General features: G+C 58.8%; 1 protein-coding gene across 4 annotated transcripts; it reads right to left on the reverse strand.

The window, feature by feature from the left end:
- Positions 1 to 14,413, reverse strand: TAPBP (tapasin). 4 transcript variants are annotated; one of them, XM_041712644.2, is made up of 7 exons: positions 14,338 to 14,412; positions 13,452 to 13,637; positions 12,469 to 12,693; positions 11,416 to 11,654; positions 10,702 to 10,840; positions 9,938 to 10,276; positions 1 to 869 (listed from the first exon to the last, which is right to left on the reverse strand). In XM_041712644.2, exons 1-7 carry the CDS (start codon positions 14,363 to 14,365, stop codon positions 769 to 771), a joined length of 1,257 nt encoding a protein of 418 aa, XP_041568578.1. In that variant the 5' UTR covers positions 14,366 to 14,412; the 3' UTR covers positions 1 to 768. The 4 variants fall into 4 exon arrangements, with proteins under 4 accessions (XP_041568578.1, XP_041568576.1, XP_041568580.1 ...); XM_041712642.2 differs by having other exon boundaries at positions 9,895 to 10,276; XM_072921153.1 differs by lacking the exon at positions 1 to 869 and adding an exon at positions 8,153 to 8,568 and having other exon boundaries at positions 14,338 to 14,413.
- Between the last annotated feature and the right edge of the window lie 365 nt (positions 14,414 to 14,778).

A 14,778-nucleotide genomic window follows, 5' to 3' on the forward strand; every position in this document is an offset into this window, starting at 1 on the left:
TCGATAAAATGGGAAATGGAATTTTTCTAAAATTGCTTTTTAAAACAAATCAATGAACAAATGGAGCTGGGTAATTGGTTCTTTAACGACTTTAAATTCGTGCTTTGGGTTTTTTAATCAATGCTTTAAAAAGAACCTTAAAATCCAAACTGGAACAAACTCCTCCCGTGCCACCAACCCCACTGGTGTCCCCAGTGTCCCCAAATGTCCACAAACTCCCCAATGTCCCAAAACCTCCCCAAATGTCCCCAAAGTTCCCAAATGTCCCCAGATTCCCCAAATGTCCCCAAACCTCCTCAAATGTCCCCAAACTCCCCGACATCCCCAAACCTCCCCAGATGTCCCCAATCCCCACTCAGGATGTATCGGTTTGAGGGGGGATGTCACCCCCCCCCCCGTTTATTCTGGAACTATTTGGGTACATTTTGGGGACAATGGGGGGACTTTGAGACACTGGGGACACTTGGGGACTTTGGGGGCTTCGAGACATTGGGGACATTTGGGGACATTGGGGAAGTTTGGGGAGCTTGGGGACATTTGTGGTTGGGGACATTTTGGGGGAGGTTGGGGACATTTTTGGGGGTTTGGGGACATCAGAGCTGTCAAATGAAAAGCCCCCCTGGAGACACTTGGAGACATCGGGGACACGGAGATGAAGGGGTCACTGGGGACACTGGGGATACCTGGGGACACTGGGTACCTGGGGACACCTGGGACATGGGGACACAGAGATGAAGGGGGACACTGGGGACATCGGGGACACTGGTGTCACTTCCCCGCCAAGGGCCACAGGCTCAGGCTGAGCCCCCCGATGACGAAGGCCACCAGGGCCATCCCCGCCATGTCCTCCACGCTGGGCCCGGTGGCACCTGTGGGGACATTGGGGACGCGTCACCGACACCCCTGGGTGGCACCGAGCCCGTCCTGGTGGCACCGGCCACCCTCCGATGTCCCCAGCTCTGCTCCTGATGTCCCTTAGGAGATCCCAGTCCTGTCCCCAATGTCCCCAACCCCGTCCCAGCTGTCCCCAACTCCATCCCTGTGTCCCCAGCCCTGTCCCCAGTATCCCCAACCCCATCCCAGGTGTCCCCAACCCTGTCCCCAGGCATCCCTGGTGTCCCAAGACCCTCCAAACCCCATTCCCGATGTCCCCAAGTGTCCCCAACTCCACTCCTGAAGTCCCCAACCCCATCCTGGTGTTCCCAACTCTATCCTCAATGTTGCCATCACCATTCCTGATGTCGCCAACCCCATCCCAGGTGTCCCCAGCCCCAGTCCTGGTATCCAAGACCCTCCAAACCCTGCTCCAGGTGTCCCCAGCCTTGCTCCTGTGTCCCCAACTTCATCCCAGGTGTCCTGTGGTAGGTAAGGGACAGGCGAGCGGAAGATTACGGGGTGTGACGGAAAGATAGACCCCTCCCCCTCTCTCTCTCCCCCACGCTATCTTTTGACCCCAGGAGCCTCAGAAGAATGTAGCCACACCTGCCCTGGTAAATTTCCACTACCCGACTAACTTCTGAGACCCCCAACCCCCCTCTGACGTAGCAAAAACCCCCAAAACTATTTAAACCCACGAGATAGGATAATAAACGCTTTTCAACCGTCTGCCATATTGGTGTATGCGTCTGTTGATTAGCCCGAGCAGCCCGGCCGGGACCAGGCTGCCGTGCTGCCATCTGAACCAGGTCTCTGGTTGTCTTTTATAAAGGCAACATACTGGTGCCGAAACCCGGGAAAAAAGAAGAAAAAAAAAAGGAAAAACCCCCCGGTGGACGGGATACACCTGGACAGAAGCAGCAGCCGGAACGGTCGGACCGTATCTAGGCGTAGGGGAGACGTCCCCGGGATCCGCGGGCGTCATGGACGCAATGGCCAGGATCGTAAGTGCTATTTATTCGCAGTGGGGTATTGGGTGTAAGCTCAAGGATTTTCATCTTGCCATAGCGAGATTGCTTGAGCTAGGGGCAATCGAGCGCCCTGTGGATGTATTACATCCGGAAATATGGGACAAATGCACTGCCGCGCTAGCCGAGGACACAAAATCCTCAGGCAGCGGCAAAAATCTTAAAGCGTGGGGCAAAGTAGAGAAAGCCCTACGCAAAGCGATAGAAGAGCAGGAGAAATGGACCGCGGCGCGCACGTGTTTATTAGTTACTCCCAAACTCGGTGTGGGGGCGGGGACGCAGACTGCCCCTGAGAGCGATCTGCCCGGCGGCGGGGACCCGGGGGGGCTCAGCGCGACACCCGCTCCCCCAGATCAGAGCCCACCCCCCCCCGCAGAAACCCCCCGCGACACCCCCGCCGCCGAAAATCCCCAAAAACCCCCCACCGCTCAAACCCCCCGAGAGACCGCAAATTCCTCCGAGCCGCCGCCGCCGCCCGCCCGCGATCCGCTGTCAGAGACGCAAAAGCACGCGGAGCGCTTCTGGCAAAGCTGGTAAAAGAAGCCCGAGCCGCCGAAACCGCGGCTTGGGAAGACGGGGTCGCCATGCCGCCCCCCTACCCGTTTGAACATGGCGCCGGGAGCGGCAGAGAGGGGCGGGGCCCGGGCGGTCCCGGTGCGAACACCCGGGAGGAGCGCGACCTCGGGTATGCGCGCGCGCCGGAGAAGGGGGCGGGGAGCGGCACGGAGCGCGGAACCAACCAGCGGCCCCGTCTGAAGCTGCCACCATATAAGGGAGAAACCACCTCCCGCGAGGGGCGCGGCGAGCCGGGGGGGCGGGAGCGGCGCCACCCCTATGGGGAGGAGCGAGCTCGGGGCCGAACAAAACGGCGCGGAGCCCCGGAAGTGCACTGGCACTCGTCTTCCGGCTCGGAGACCAGCGACAGCTCTACCAGCTCAGGGGAGCTGACAGAGGCTAGCGATGGCTCCGAGACGGACAAAACGGAACCGGCACAGCTTGAAACAAAGCCGAGTAAAGCTCTAAGCCGCGCCGAAAAACAACTACAATACGAATCAGCCCAGTTTACTGACTGGGGGAAAATAAAGATAGCTTGTGCTGAATGGTCCCCGGCGGCCGCCATACAAGCCTTCCCGCTACGGCTTACCGGTCCGGAAGGGAACCAACAAAGGGTATATACCCCGATAAACCCAAAGGATATACAGTCAATTGTCAAAGCCATTGCAGAAAAGGGGATCAACTTGGCTATAGTCACTACGTTAATCGATGGTCTTTTTAGCAACAATGACTTGCTTCCCTTTAAAATCGAACGGATAGGGCGTATGATACTGGACGGGGCGGGAATGATCGTGTTTAGGCAGGAATGGGAGGATAATTGTAGAAAGCAGCTAGCCCAAGCGTCTGGCGCGCGGCAGCCCCTGCACAGATCGAGCTTATCCAGACTGATAGGAAAGCATGATGATATGATCACGCCACAGCAGCAAGCTGCACAGATGCAGGCTGAGGAGGTCAGAGCGACCACTCGGGCTGCTAGAGAGGCCATTCGCGCCGCCTCCCGTGTCGTGGCCAAGCCGGCACCGTGGTCCACCGTGAGGCAGGCAGAGAGCGAAAGCTTCACACAGTTCGTAGATCGCCTGCAGGCAGCGATAGACTCCTCCACCCTGCCGGCAGAGGCAAGGGGCCCGTGGTGGCCGACTGCCTGCGCCAGCAGTGCAACTCCATTACCAAGGATATTTTACGCTCCCTGCCAGCCGGAGCTAGCCTGGCTGACATGATCAGACACGTAGTTAGGGAGGAACACCTGACGCCCATTCAGGCAGCTGTCCACACCCTGACCAATGCCATGGCGTGTTTCAAGTGCGGGGAGGCGGGTCACATTGCGGTGAGCTGCCCACAGCCGGCACGGCGGCCTGCCGCAGCGCCTCCGCCCCAAACACGCCCGCGGGGATCCTGCTGGGGCTGCGGGAGGAAGGGACATCTTGCTAGGGAATGCAGGTCCCAGCTCCAGGGAAACGGAAAGGGGAGGGGGCCCGCGGGCCACACCCAGCCTCCTCCCGCTGCGAATATGAGGCGGCCCATCCATGCCAACCCCCAATGGAGCGGGGAGCCCTCGTACCCCATCCTCCCACAGGAAGCAGCCAACTTCATACCCCTGCCAGCGAGTATCACGGCACAGCCTGCGGCGCCTTCGTACCCACCGCCACCGCAAGCAGCACCTGTGCCACAGGGTCAACAGGGGGCAGCCCAGGTCGGGACAACCCCTGGGTGGCCCTGGCCCTAAAAATAGGGAAAGAACCCCCAAAAATTTGGGGGACATGCCGCCTCTATGACAGTCGGGACCCCCATGTAATAGGGCTTCAGTTTTGGGCAGACACAGGAGCAGACTGCACAATCCTACCCCAAGCCCTATGGCCCCGACACTGGCAGTACAAGGAAGTCCCCCCAGTGAACGGGGTGGGAGGGTTGTCCCGAGCTTGGAAAAGCACCCAATTGGTAGCTATAACGCTCCATACAAAGAAAGGACCAGAACAAACAGTAGCAATCCACCCCTATATTTTGCAAAACTCCCCACCCCTGATAGGAAGGGACGTCCTCGCCATGCTAGGAGTCAGGATTACAAATTTATGATGAGGGCCACTGCTGTACACCCACTGCTACCAATCAAACTGACTTGGAAATCACCAGACCCCGTATGCGTTGAGCAGTGGCCCCTGTCAAAGCCTCGAATGACAGCCTTGCTGGAACTGGTCGACCGCGAGCTACAAAAGGGCCACATCGAACCCTCCACCAGCCCGTGGAACACCCCTGTGTTTGTAATCCCCAAGAGATCAGGAGAAGGCTACTGCCTCGTCCACGACCTGAGGGAAGTGAACAAGACAATTCAGCCCATGGGTCCAGTTCAGACACTACTGCCTGCAAACTCAGCCATCCCCAAAGGGCAGCCGTGCGCAGTGCTGGACATCAAAGACTGTTTCTTTTCAATACCCCTGCATGCCAAGGACAAAGAACGGTTCGCCTTCTCCATCGTGTTCCCGAACGGCGAGCGACCTAACCTCCGCTTCCAATGGAAGGTGCTACCTCAAGGCCTTGTGGACAGCCCGACCATATGCCAGATCACCGTGGACAGGGCACTGATGCCAGTCCGACACTCCCACCCTGCTGCGACCATCATTCAGTACATGGACGACATCCTCGTCGCTGCACCATCGGCAGGCCAAGTGGATCACCTAGTGTCCACGATCACGGAAACCCTCCAGGCCAATGGTTTCGAGATCGCGAACACGAAGATCAAGAGAGGACCGTGCGTGACCTTCCTGGGAGTGGGGATCACAAACTCCTACGTGACCCCACCCAAGATAAAAGTCCGCCGAGACATCAAGACCCTCCACGACATGCAGCGACTCGTGGGATCTCTGCAGTGGCTCCGCAACATCATCCTAGTTCCCCCAGAGGTCATGGACCCCCTGTATGACCTCCTGAAAGGAAAACACCCTTGGGACCCCAAGGAGCTGACGCCCCAAGCAACGAAATCCCTCGACTTCATCGAACGTCAGATGTCCACTAGCCTGCTTGCCAGGTGGAACCCGAGCGTACCACTGGACTTATACGTCCACTTCACGCAGAAGGGAGGAGTGGGAGCACTTGCCCAAGGACCTTCCGAAAAATCCCAGCCGATCCAGTGGGTGGTCCTCGGAAGACCAACTCACGCATTCTCCCCAGGAGTCGAGTGCATTGCTAACCTCATCACGAAAGGCAGGAGACTCGCCCTGAGACACCTGGGAATCGAGCCGGCAAGGATCCACCTCCCCTTCCGCACGCGACCGACCACGGAGTCAACTGCAATATCGGAGCACCTGGCCCTCGCTCTCACTGGCTTCGGAGGAGAAATTTCCTACGCCACCAAACCACCCTGGACCCAGCTACTGACCATTGTCGACATAGATGTGCCACCGAAGGTCATGGACCGACCGCAACCAGGACCAACGGTCTTTACAGACGCCTCCTCCATGACTTCTACCGCAGCAGCAGTGTGGCAGGCAGGAGAAACATGGCATTGCGTCAAAACGTGTGACCCCACGCTGTCAGTGCAACAGCTGGAAGCAGCAGCAGTGGTCTTGGCGTGCGGACTTTTCCAGGACGAACACCTCAACATCGTGACAGACTCTATATTCGTAGCAAAGCTCTGCCTAGCCATGTCAAGACCAGGTGTGTCAACATCCACGATGGCCTCCATGCTTGAAGAGGCACTCTCCTCACGCCAGGGCACCGTGTCCGTCATCCACGTCAACAGCCATAACCCAGTCAAGGGCTTCTTCCAGACTGGCAATGACAAAGCAGACGCCGCAGCGAAGGGAGTGTGGACACTGCAGGAAGCTCGTCAGCTGCACGAGTCACTCCACATAGGGGCCAAAGCACTGGCGAAGAGATGCGGGATCTCGACAGCAGATGCGAGACACGTAGTAGCCACCTGCCCTCACTGCCAGAAGTCACCCCTATGGACCGGTGGAGTCAACCCGAGGGGCCTCAAGGCGTCAGAAATCTGGCAGTCAGACTTCACCCTCTGCGAACTGCTAAAGCCCCGAGCATGGCTTGCAGTGACAGTGGACACCTACAGCGGAGTGATCATAGCGACACAGCACCTCAAACCCAACTCCAAGGCCACGATCCAGCACTGGCTGACAGTTATGGCATGGCTTGGTATCCCCAAACAAATTAAAACTGACAATGCTTCCAATTTTGTATCCAAATCAGTGCGGGAATTCGCCTCGGTGTGGGGTATTACCTTAGTGCAGGGGATCCCGTATAACAGCACCGGACAGGCCATTGTTGAGCGAGCAAATCAGACCCTAAAAGCCAAGTTAGAAGTGTTGGCAAAGACAGAGGGCTTTGCCAATTCCATCCCCTCAGGAGACCAGACACGCATGCTAGCAACCGCGCTGCTAGCACTGAACCAATTCCCTAGGGGAGATGAAGCAAACAGTCCCATTCGAAAACACTGGGCCACCCAGACACTAGAGGAGGGCCCACAGGTCATGGTCAAAAACGAGCTAGGCGAGTGGGAACGGGGCTGGAGACTGGTGCTTACGGGACGGGGGTACGCAGCAGTTAAAAAGGAGGACAGGATCAGGTGGTGTCCACTCAGGTCGATCAAACCTGACCTTAAGAATGAAACTAATGGAAAACTGTGAGTTTTCGTTCGCAGGACATGCTCGTGGACCGTCCCCGCGACACACACACCCCTGCTCCAGAGAGAGATAACGGACCACCAAGCCACCAGACAGAGCCTGAGCGTCCCACGGCGGTGAGACCCAGACATGTACAGTGTCTCTGTGCAATCCTGCTGATGGGGTTTGTGACCGGGGGGCAAGCCGACCCAGGCCACTACCCTCACCAGCCGTTCAGATGGGTCATGCAACATCTTTCAAGTGACAAGGTGTTCAAAGAGGTCACCACCGCAAACGCTCCATCCTTCGTATTCCATATAGCCGATCTGTTTCCAGGGCAACCGAAAATACGGCCCTCAAGCCCACACATCATACTCATGTACATATCTTACTGGTGCCCAGCGTCCAACCCAGGGAAAAGGTACTGTGACTACCCGGGGTGGGGACATTGTGGGTATTGGGGCTGCGAAACCATTGTTACAGATGCCAGACCATGGGCAGACGGGTGGCAACCACAAGAGCCCGACAAATTCTTACAGTTCACCTGGGCACCCTTTGGCTGCGGAGACCACACTGCACAGCCTAGACAACGGGGATGCGTAAGTTATAACATGACTGTCCTACAGCCAGATCACCCTAGCTGGGCCACGGGTAGAACATGGACAGTGGTCCTCAGAGGACCGAAAAGGTGGGTGAATGTGAGAATTATCAGGCTCCAGCCGCCAACGCCTCGACCAGTGGGACCCAACAAAATTATCAAGAATGTGCTGAGAGGGAAAAACACAACCCACCCCAAAACCCTGACCCCAAAAGCCACTGACACCCCGACCAGCCTTGCAGATACCCCCCAGATAGGCCGCACGGCTGAGTCAGACCCAAACCCAATCTTTCGTATGCTAGAAGCTACCTTTCTAACCCTAGACGAAACCAAACCAAACCTAACTAACTCCTGTTGGCTTTGCTATGATATCAAACCCCCTTTTTATGAAGGCATTGCTTTGGACACCCCCTTCAGTTACTCCTCAGCCAGTGCCCCCCACCAGTGCAGATGGGACACTCCCCGCAGAGGAATCACCCTGAGTCAAATCACAGGACAGGGCAAATGTTTTGGGAATGCAACCTTAGCAAAGCAGAAAGGCAACTTCTGCACTAAAGTTGTCAAACCTAACAGAAAAACTAACAAGTGGGTGATCCCATCTGCGTCTGGGATGTGGGTCTGCCAAAGGTCCGGAGTGAGTCCTTGTGTGTTCCTTGACAAATTCAATGACTCTACTGATTTCTGTGTCCAAGTTCTGATTGTCCCCAGAGTCCTGTACCACTCAGACGAAGAAATATACCATCTTCTCGAAGAACCTAACAGACTCCACAAAAGGGAAATCATCACAGGTATAACTATCGCGATGCTGCTCGGCCTGGGAGCAGCTGGCACGGCCACGGGTGTCTCAGCCATCGCAACCCAACAGCACGGACTCTCCCAGCTGCAAATGACCATCGACGAGGACCTGCAGAGGATCGAGAAATCCACCTCCTACCTAGAAAAATCAGTCTCTTCGCTTTCAGAAGTAGTTTTACAAAATAGGCGAGGTCTAGACCTTCTGTTTATGCAGCAGGGGGGATTGTGTGCAGCTTTGAAGGAGGAATGCTGCTTTTATGCAGATCATACGGGAGTCGTTAAAGACTCCATGGCAGAACTCTGAGACAGACTGGCTCAGAGAAAGAGAGACAGGGAGACCCAGCAGAGCTGGTTTGAATCCTGGTTCAATCAATCACCTTGGCTCACCACTTTAATTTCCGCCCTGGTAGGTCCACTGGCAATACTGCTTTTGGCTATTACCATAGGACCATGCCTGCTGAACAAACTAGTCTCGTTTGTTCAAGCCCGTCTGGAAAGGGCAAACATTCTGTTCATAGGCCACCAACAGATGTTATAAACCAAGAACTGCAAACACAGTCAGTAGCTAAAGCCTTCAGCACCTGCCTTGAAAAATCTACCCAGATCTACTAAACCACCCTTTCCTTAACAAGTTGCAAGTTTGTACCTCACTCCAGTGCCTATACCTACGACTACCTCATTTTGTATGTGATAAGGAGGGGGGAGATGTGGTAGGTAAGGGACAGGCGAGCGGAAGATTACGGGGTGTGACGGAAAGATAGACCCCCTCCCCCTCTCTCTCTCCCCCACGCTATCTTTTGACCCCAGGAGCCTCAGAAGAATGTAGCCACACCTGCCCTGGTAAATTTCCACTACCCGACTAACTTCTGAGACCCCCAACCCCCCTCTGACGTAGCAAAAACCCCCAAAACTATTTAAACCCATGAGATAGGATAATAAACGCTTTTCAACCGTCTGCCATATTGGTGTATGCGTCTGTTGATTAGCCCGAGCAGCCCGGCCGGGACCAGGCTGCCGTGCTGCCATCTGAACCAGGTCTCTGGTTGTCCTTTATAAAGGCAACAGTGTCCCCAGCCCTATTCTTGGTGTCCCCAAGCTCATTCCTGATGTCCCTAAGCCCATCCTCCATGTCCCCAGTGTCCCTAACCCCATTCCTGATATCCCCAACTCCATCCCAGGTGTCCCCAGCTCCAGTCCTGGTGTCCCAAGACCCTCCACACCCCATCCCTGATGTCCCCAGGTGTCCCCAACCCCATCCCTGATGTTCTCAAGTGTCCCAAACTCCATCCCTGATGTCCTCAGGTGTCCCCAAACCCTGTCCCCGATGTCCCCAGATGTCTCCAATATCCCCAGCTGTGCCCAAACCCTGTCCCTGATGTCCCCAGATGTCCCTGATGTCCCCAGATGTCCCCAATGTCCCCAGCTGTGCCCAAACCTTGTCCCTGATGTCCCCAGGTGTGTCCCCAGGTGTCCCTCACCTGCCACCACCACGGTGACCCGGTGTGGCACGTTCCACGCCACGTGTGTCACCAGGCAGCTGTAGCTGTCCCCCGGCGCCACCGCGGCCACGCGCAGCCCCGCGCTGCGGCTGAAGGTGCCGTCGGCTGCCCGCCGGTGCCCGGAGCTCCAGCTGGGCCCCAGGGTGGTCCCCGGGGTGTCCCCTGAGGTGTCCCCCAGGTATGGCCAGGTGTGGCCGTGGGTGCGGCGCTCCCAGCGGATCTCCACGTCCAGCGGGAAGAAGCCGACGGCGTCGCAGCGCAGCTCAGCCAGGACCCCCGGGGACAGCCGGGACGGCAGCAGAGACACCCGGGGAGGGGCTGGGACATGGGACAGTGAGCTGGGGATACTGGGAGGGACTGGGGGGCACTGGGAGGGTCTGGGAGGGACTGGGAGGGAACTGGGACATACTGGGAGGGAACTGGGACAGACTGGGATGCACTGGGAATGGATTGGGAGGGACTGGGAGGGACTGGGACATACTGGGGGGGACTGGGATAGACTGGGAGGGGACTGGGAGGGACTGGGAATGGATTGGGATGGATTGGGAGGGACTGGGGGGGAACTGGGATTGACTGGGAGGGACTGGGAGGGAACTTGAACAGACTGGGAGGGAACTGGAAGGGACTGGGAATGGATTGGAATGGATTGGGAGGGACTGGAAGGGACTGGGAGGGACTGGGAGGGGACTGGGACATACTGAGAGCCCCTGGGAGCCCCAGCTCCGCCCACTCCCGGCACTGACCAATCACGTGCAGCTGCAGCACCTGCTGCACCTGCCCGTGGAGCGCGCTCACGGAGCAGACGAAGGCACCGTCGTCCGACACCGAGAGCGGCGGCAGCTGCAGTGACACCTCCCTGGTGCCCCTCGACGGCTGGGAGGACTGAGCAAAGGTTCAGCCTCAGTGGTGCCCCCCCGGCATCTGGGAGGACTGTGGCCATTCCATGCCCAAAAAGCCCCAAAAAATGCCCCCAAAAATGACCCCCCAAAACCCAAAATTGCTTCCAACCCCCCCCAAGAAAACCCCCAAAAATCACCCACGGAACCCCCGCAGGACCTCCCAAAAACCCCAAAAAATGCTCCCAAAACCTTCCAAAAACCATTCAATGCCTGCAGTGCCCCGTAGCGGCCAGGAGGACCGAGGCTTTCCAGTGCCAGCAGCGCCCCCTGGTGGCCAGGAGGACCAAAACCATGCACTACCAGTGACGCCCCCTAGTGGCCAGGAGGACTATGGCTGTTCCATGCCCACAGCGCCCCCTGGTGGCCAGGAGGACCAAGGCTGTCCATTGGCACACCCTGGTGGCCAGGAGGACTGAGGCCGCCCACTCCCAGCAGCGCCCCCCGGCGGCTGGGAGGACCCAATACCCCCCCGCTCGGTGGCACCGCCCGCTGTCCCTGCAGGGCACCGCAGCCCCTTCCCTCCCCTCCCTTCCCCTCCCCCCCCTCCCCTCCCCTCACCTGTGAGGCACTGGGGGGGCTCCCGTGGCCCCCCAGGAACAGCAGCACCCCCGGCACGGCCTCGGTGCGATGGGCAGCGGCTGAGTCGAAGGCCAGCAGGCGCCGCGTGGCGCCGTGGCGGTGCTGTAGCCACTGCAGCGTGAAGGGCCCGGCTGGGGGCGCGAAGGCGCAGTGCAGCCGCCCTGGCGCCCCCAGCAGCGCCTGTGTCCGCGGCGTCCGTGTGGACACCAACAGGGACACTGCGGGGTGGGACAGGGTGGTCATGGGTGTGGGGACATCGGGGACACTGGGGATGTGTGGGGACATCGGGGACATCAGGGATGTGGGTGGATATCAGGGACACTGCGGGGCGGGACAGGGCGGTCATGGGGCATGGGGACATCGGGGACATTGGGGATGTGTGGGGACATCAGGGACACCGGGGATGTGGGGGGACATCGGGGATGTGGGGGGATATCAAGGACACTGCGGGGTGGGGTGGGGCGTCACCGGTGGGGGGACATCGGGGACACCGGGGACATTGGGGATGTGGGGATAATGGGGGACATGGGGATATTGGGGGGACATCGGGGACAATGGGCACACTGGGGACATTGGAGACAATGTGGGGGCATCAGGGGTATTGGGGACAAGGGGGACATGGGGACAATGGAGACGTTTGGGATAATGGGGACAATGGGGGGACATCGGGGACATCAGAGACATTGGGGATAATGTGTGGACATGGGGGACATCAGGGACATCGGGGACATGGGGACAGCGTGGGGGCATCAGGACAGTGGGGTGATGTTGTGGATGTGGGGACAATGGGGACATTGGGGATATTGGGATGGGGAACACGGGGTGACACCGGGGACATTTGGAGCCGTGGGGTGGCAAACACAGAGGTGACAAACACAGAGCTGGCAAACACAGGTGACACAGAAGTGACAATGACACACAGGTGCTACACAGGTGCCACACACAGGTGACAATGACACAGGTGACCCAGGTGACACACACAGGTGACAGTGACACAGGTGACACACAGAGCCGTCCCCGGTGTCCCCTCACCATTGAGGAGGGGCGGGTCTCCTCCCCCCTGCTGCAGCAGCGCCGTCCCCTCCCCCTCGGGCGTCCCCAGGGCCAGGAGCCACCAGCGCATCCCCAGCCCGGGGTGGCACCGCGGGGACCCCGGGGACATCCCCGGGGGTGGCAGCAGCGGCACTGTGGGGCTGAGCTCGCACCGGGGGGGCTCCCGGGAGGGACCCCAAAATTCCCCCAGCACCCCCAAGGGGTCTGCAGAGAAAAGGGGAAAGAACAGGGGGTGAGCTGCACCCCAAAATCCCACCAAACACCTCCAAAATCCCATCAAATCCCCCCAAAATCTCCCAAAATCCCCTCAGCACCCCCCAGGGGTCTGCAGGAAAAGGGAAAGAGCGGGGGGTGAGCAGCACCCCAAAATCGCAGCAAATCCACACAAAATCTCCCCAAAATCCCCCCAAAACGCCCCAAGGGTCTGCGGGGAAAAGGAAAAGAGCAGGGGGTGAGCTGCACCCCAAAATCGCATCAAACACCCCCAAAATCCCCCCAAACCACCCCCGAACCCCCCAAAAATCGCCCACAAAACCCCCAAAAATCACCCCCAAAACCCCCCCAGGACCCCACAAAAAACCGCCAAAAATTTTCCCCAAAATCCCTTAAACCGCCCCCCTCAGCAGTCACCCCAAAACAACCCCAAAAAATGCCCCCAAACCCCCCAGAATCCCCCAAAAAATGCCCCCAAAAATCACACCCAAAACCCCTCCAGGACTCCCCCAAAGAACACCAAAAAATTGCCCTCAAAAATCGCCCCCAAAAACCCCCCAAAATCCCCCGAAAGCTGCCCCTGAACCCCCCCCAGGAGAATCCCCAAAAGCCTCCAAAACCCCTCAAAATCGCCCCCAAAATCACCCCCAAACCCCCCCACTACCCTCCAAAATCGCCCCCGAACCCCCCAGAAACCGCCCCCCCCCCCCAGAACCGCGGGGGTCCCCCACAATTGGGGGGTCTCGCACCGATGACATCGAAGGCGTTCTCGGGGTCCCGCTGGGGGTCGGGGGCCGGGGAGGCCTCGGGACCCCCCAAAAGCCGGAGCAGGGCCCCGCGGGGGGAGGGGGCGCCGCGCTCGTCCAGCAGGGGGCAGCGCAGGGCGGGGGGGGGGTCCCCAGAAACCGCCACCCCCCCGCAGGCCAGGAACAGCCCTGGGGGGCAAATATACGGGGTTGGGGGGGGCTTGGCAGGGCGAAGAGGGGATTTGGGGGTCCTAGGGGGGAGTTCGGGGGTCCTGGGGGGATCTGGGGGAATTTGGGGGGTCCTGAGTGGGATTTGGAGGGGTACTGGGGGAATTTGGAAGGTCCTGGACGGGATTTTGGGGTCCTGGGGGGATTTTGGGGGTCCTGGGTGGGCAAACAGGGGTTTTGGGGGGTCCTGGGTGGTCCTGGGGGGTTCCGGGAGGGTTTGGGGGGCATTTGAGGGGGGGTGGGTGGAATTTGGGGGGGTTCTAGGGGGCTTTGGGGCTCCTGGGGGGGGTTGGGGGGTTCCTGGGGGATTTTGGAGGTCGCAAAGGGGTCCTGGACAGGATTTGAGGGGTCTTTGAAGGATTTGGGGGTGCCGGGGGGGTCTTGGGGAAGATTTTAGGGTCCCCGGGGAGATTTGAGGCAGGTTTTTTTTGGGGGGGGTGCAGGAATTTAGGGAGTTTTGAGTGGGGAATTTTGGGGGTACTGGTTCCGGAAATGTCCCGAATTTGGGGGTTCCGATTTTTGGGGTTTCCGATTTTTGAGGTTTTCCGAATTCAAGGGAATTCGGGGTTGGAGGCGGGGGTCCGGGGCTGGGATCCGCCGGGATTTGGGGTCGGGTAGGATTTGGGGTCCCGATTTCTGGGGTTTTTCACCCCTTCCTCACCCGCCAGCGCCAGCCGCGCTCGCGCCATCGCTTTCGCTTTCGCTTTGGCCACGCCCCGCGCCCAAACCCGCCCCAAATCCCCCAAAACCGCCCCAAAATTCCCCCCGTGGCTCCGGCCACATCCCAAACCACAAATTACCCTCAGACACCCCAAAAATTCCCCTCGGACACCCCAAAAATTCCCGGTCACGCCCTCAGAGACCCCTTAAATTCCCCCTCAGGGACTCTGGCCACGCCCACAGAGCTCTGGCCACAACTACTGCCCCAAACCCGCCCCAATACACCAAACAAAAACCGCCCCAAAATTCCCCTCGGGGTCTCCGGCCACGCCCCAAACCCCAAAATTCTCCTCAGGGACCCTGAAAGGACGGAGCCCGTGGCACAGTGACCCACGCTGCAGCACTTGGAGGGGGCTGTGCCCCAGGGCATGGACTCGGCTCG

This window comes from Taeniopygia guttata, chromosome 35 (assembly GCF_048771995.1).
Source record: "Taeniopygia guttata chromosome 35, bTaeGut7.mat, whole genome shotgun sequence".
Lineage (NCBI taxonomy): Eukaryota > Metazoa > Chordata > Aves > Passeriformes > Estrildidae > Taeniopygia > Taeniopygia guttata.

Bases quoted from the DNA above. Each gene is read 5' to 3' on its own strand.
- TAPBP (XM_041712642.2), bottom strand. From the start codon at position 14,365: ATGGCGCGAGCGCGGCTGGCGCTGGCGG. The intron at 13,638-14,337 runs GTGAGGAAGGGG...TTTGCCCCCCAG, and splicing joins AGCGCGGCTGGCGCTGGCGG to GGCTGTTCCTGGCCTGCGGG. The intron at 10,277-10,701 runs GTCAGTGCCGGG...CCCATGTCCCAG, and splicing joins GCTGCAGCTGCACGTGATTG to CCCCTCCCCGGGTGTCTCTG.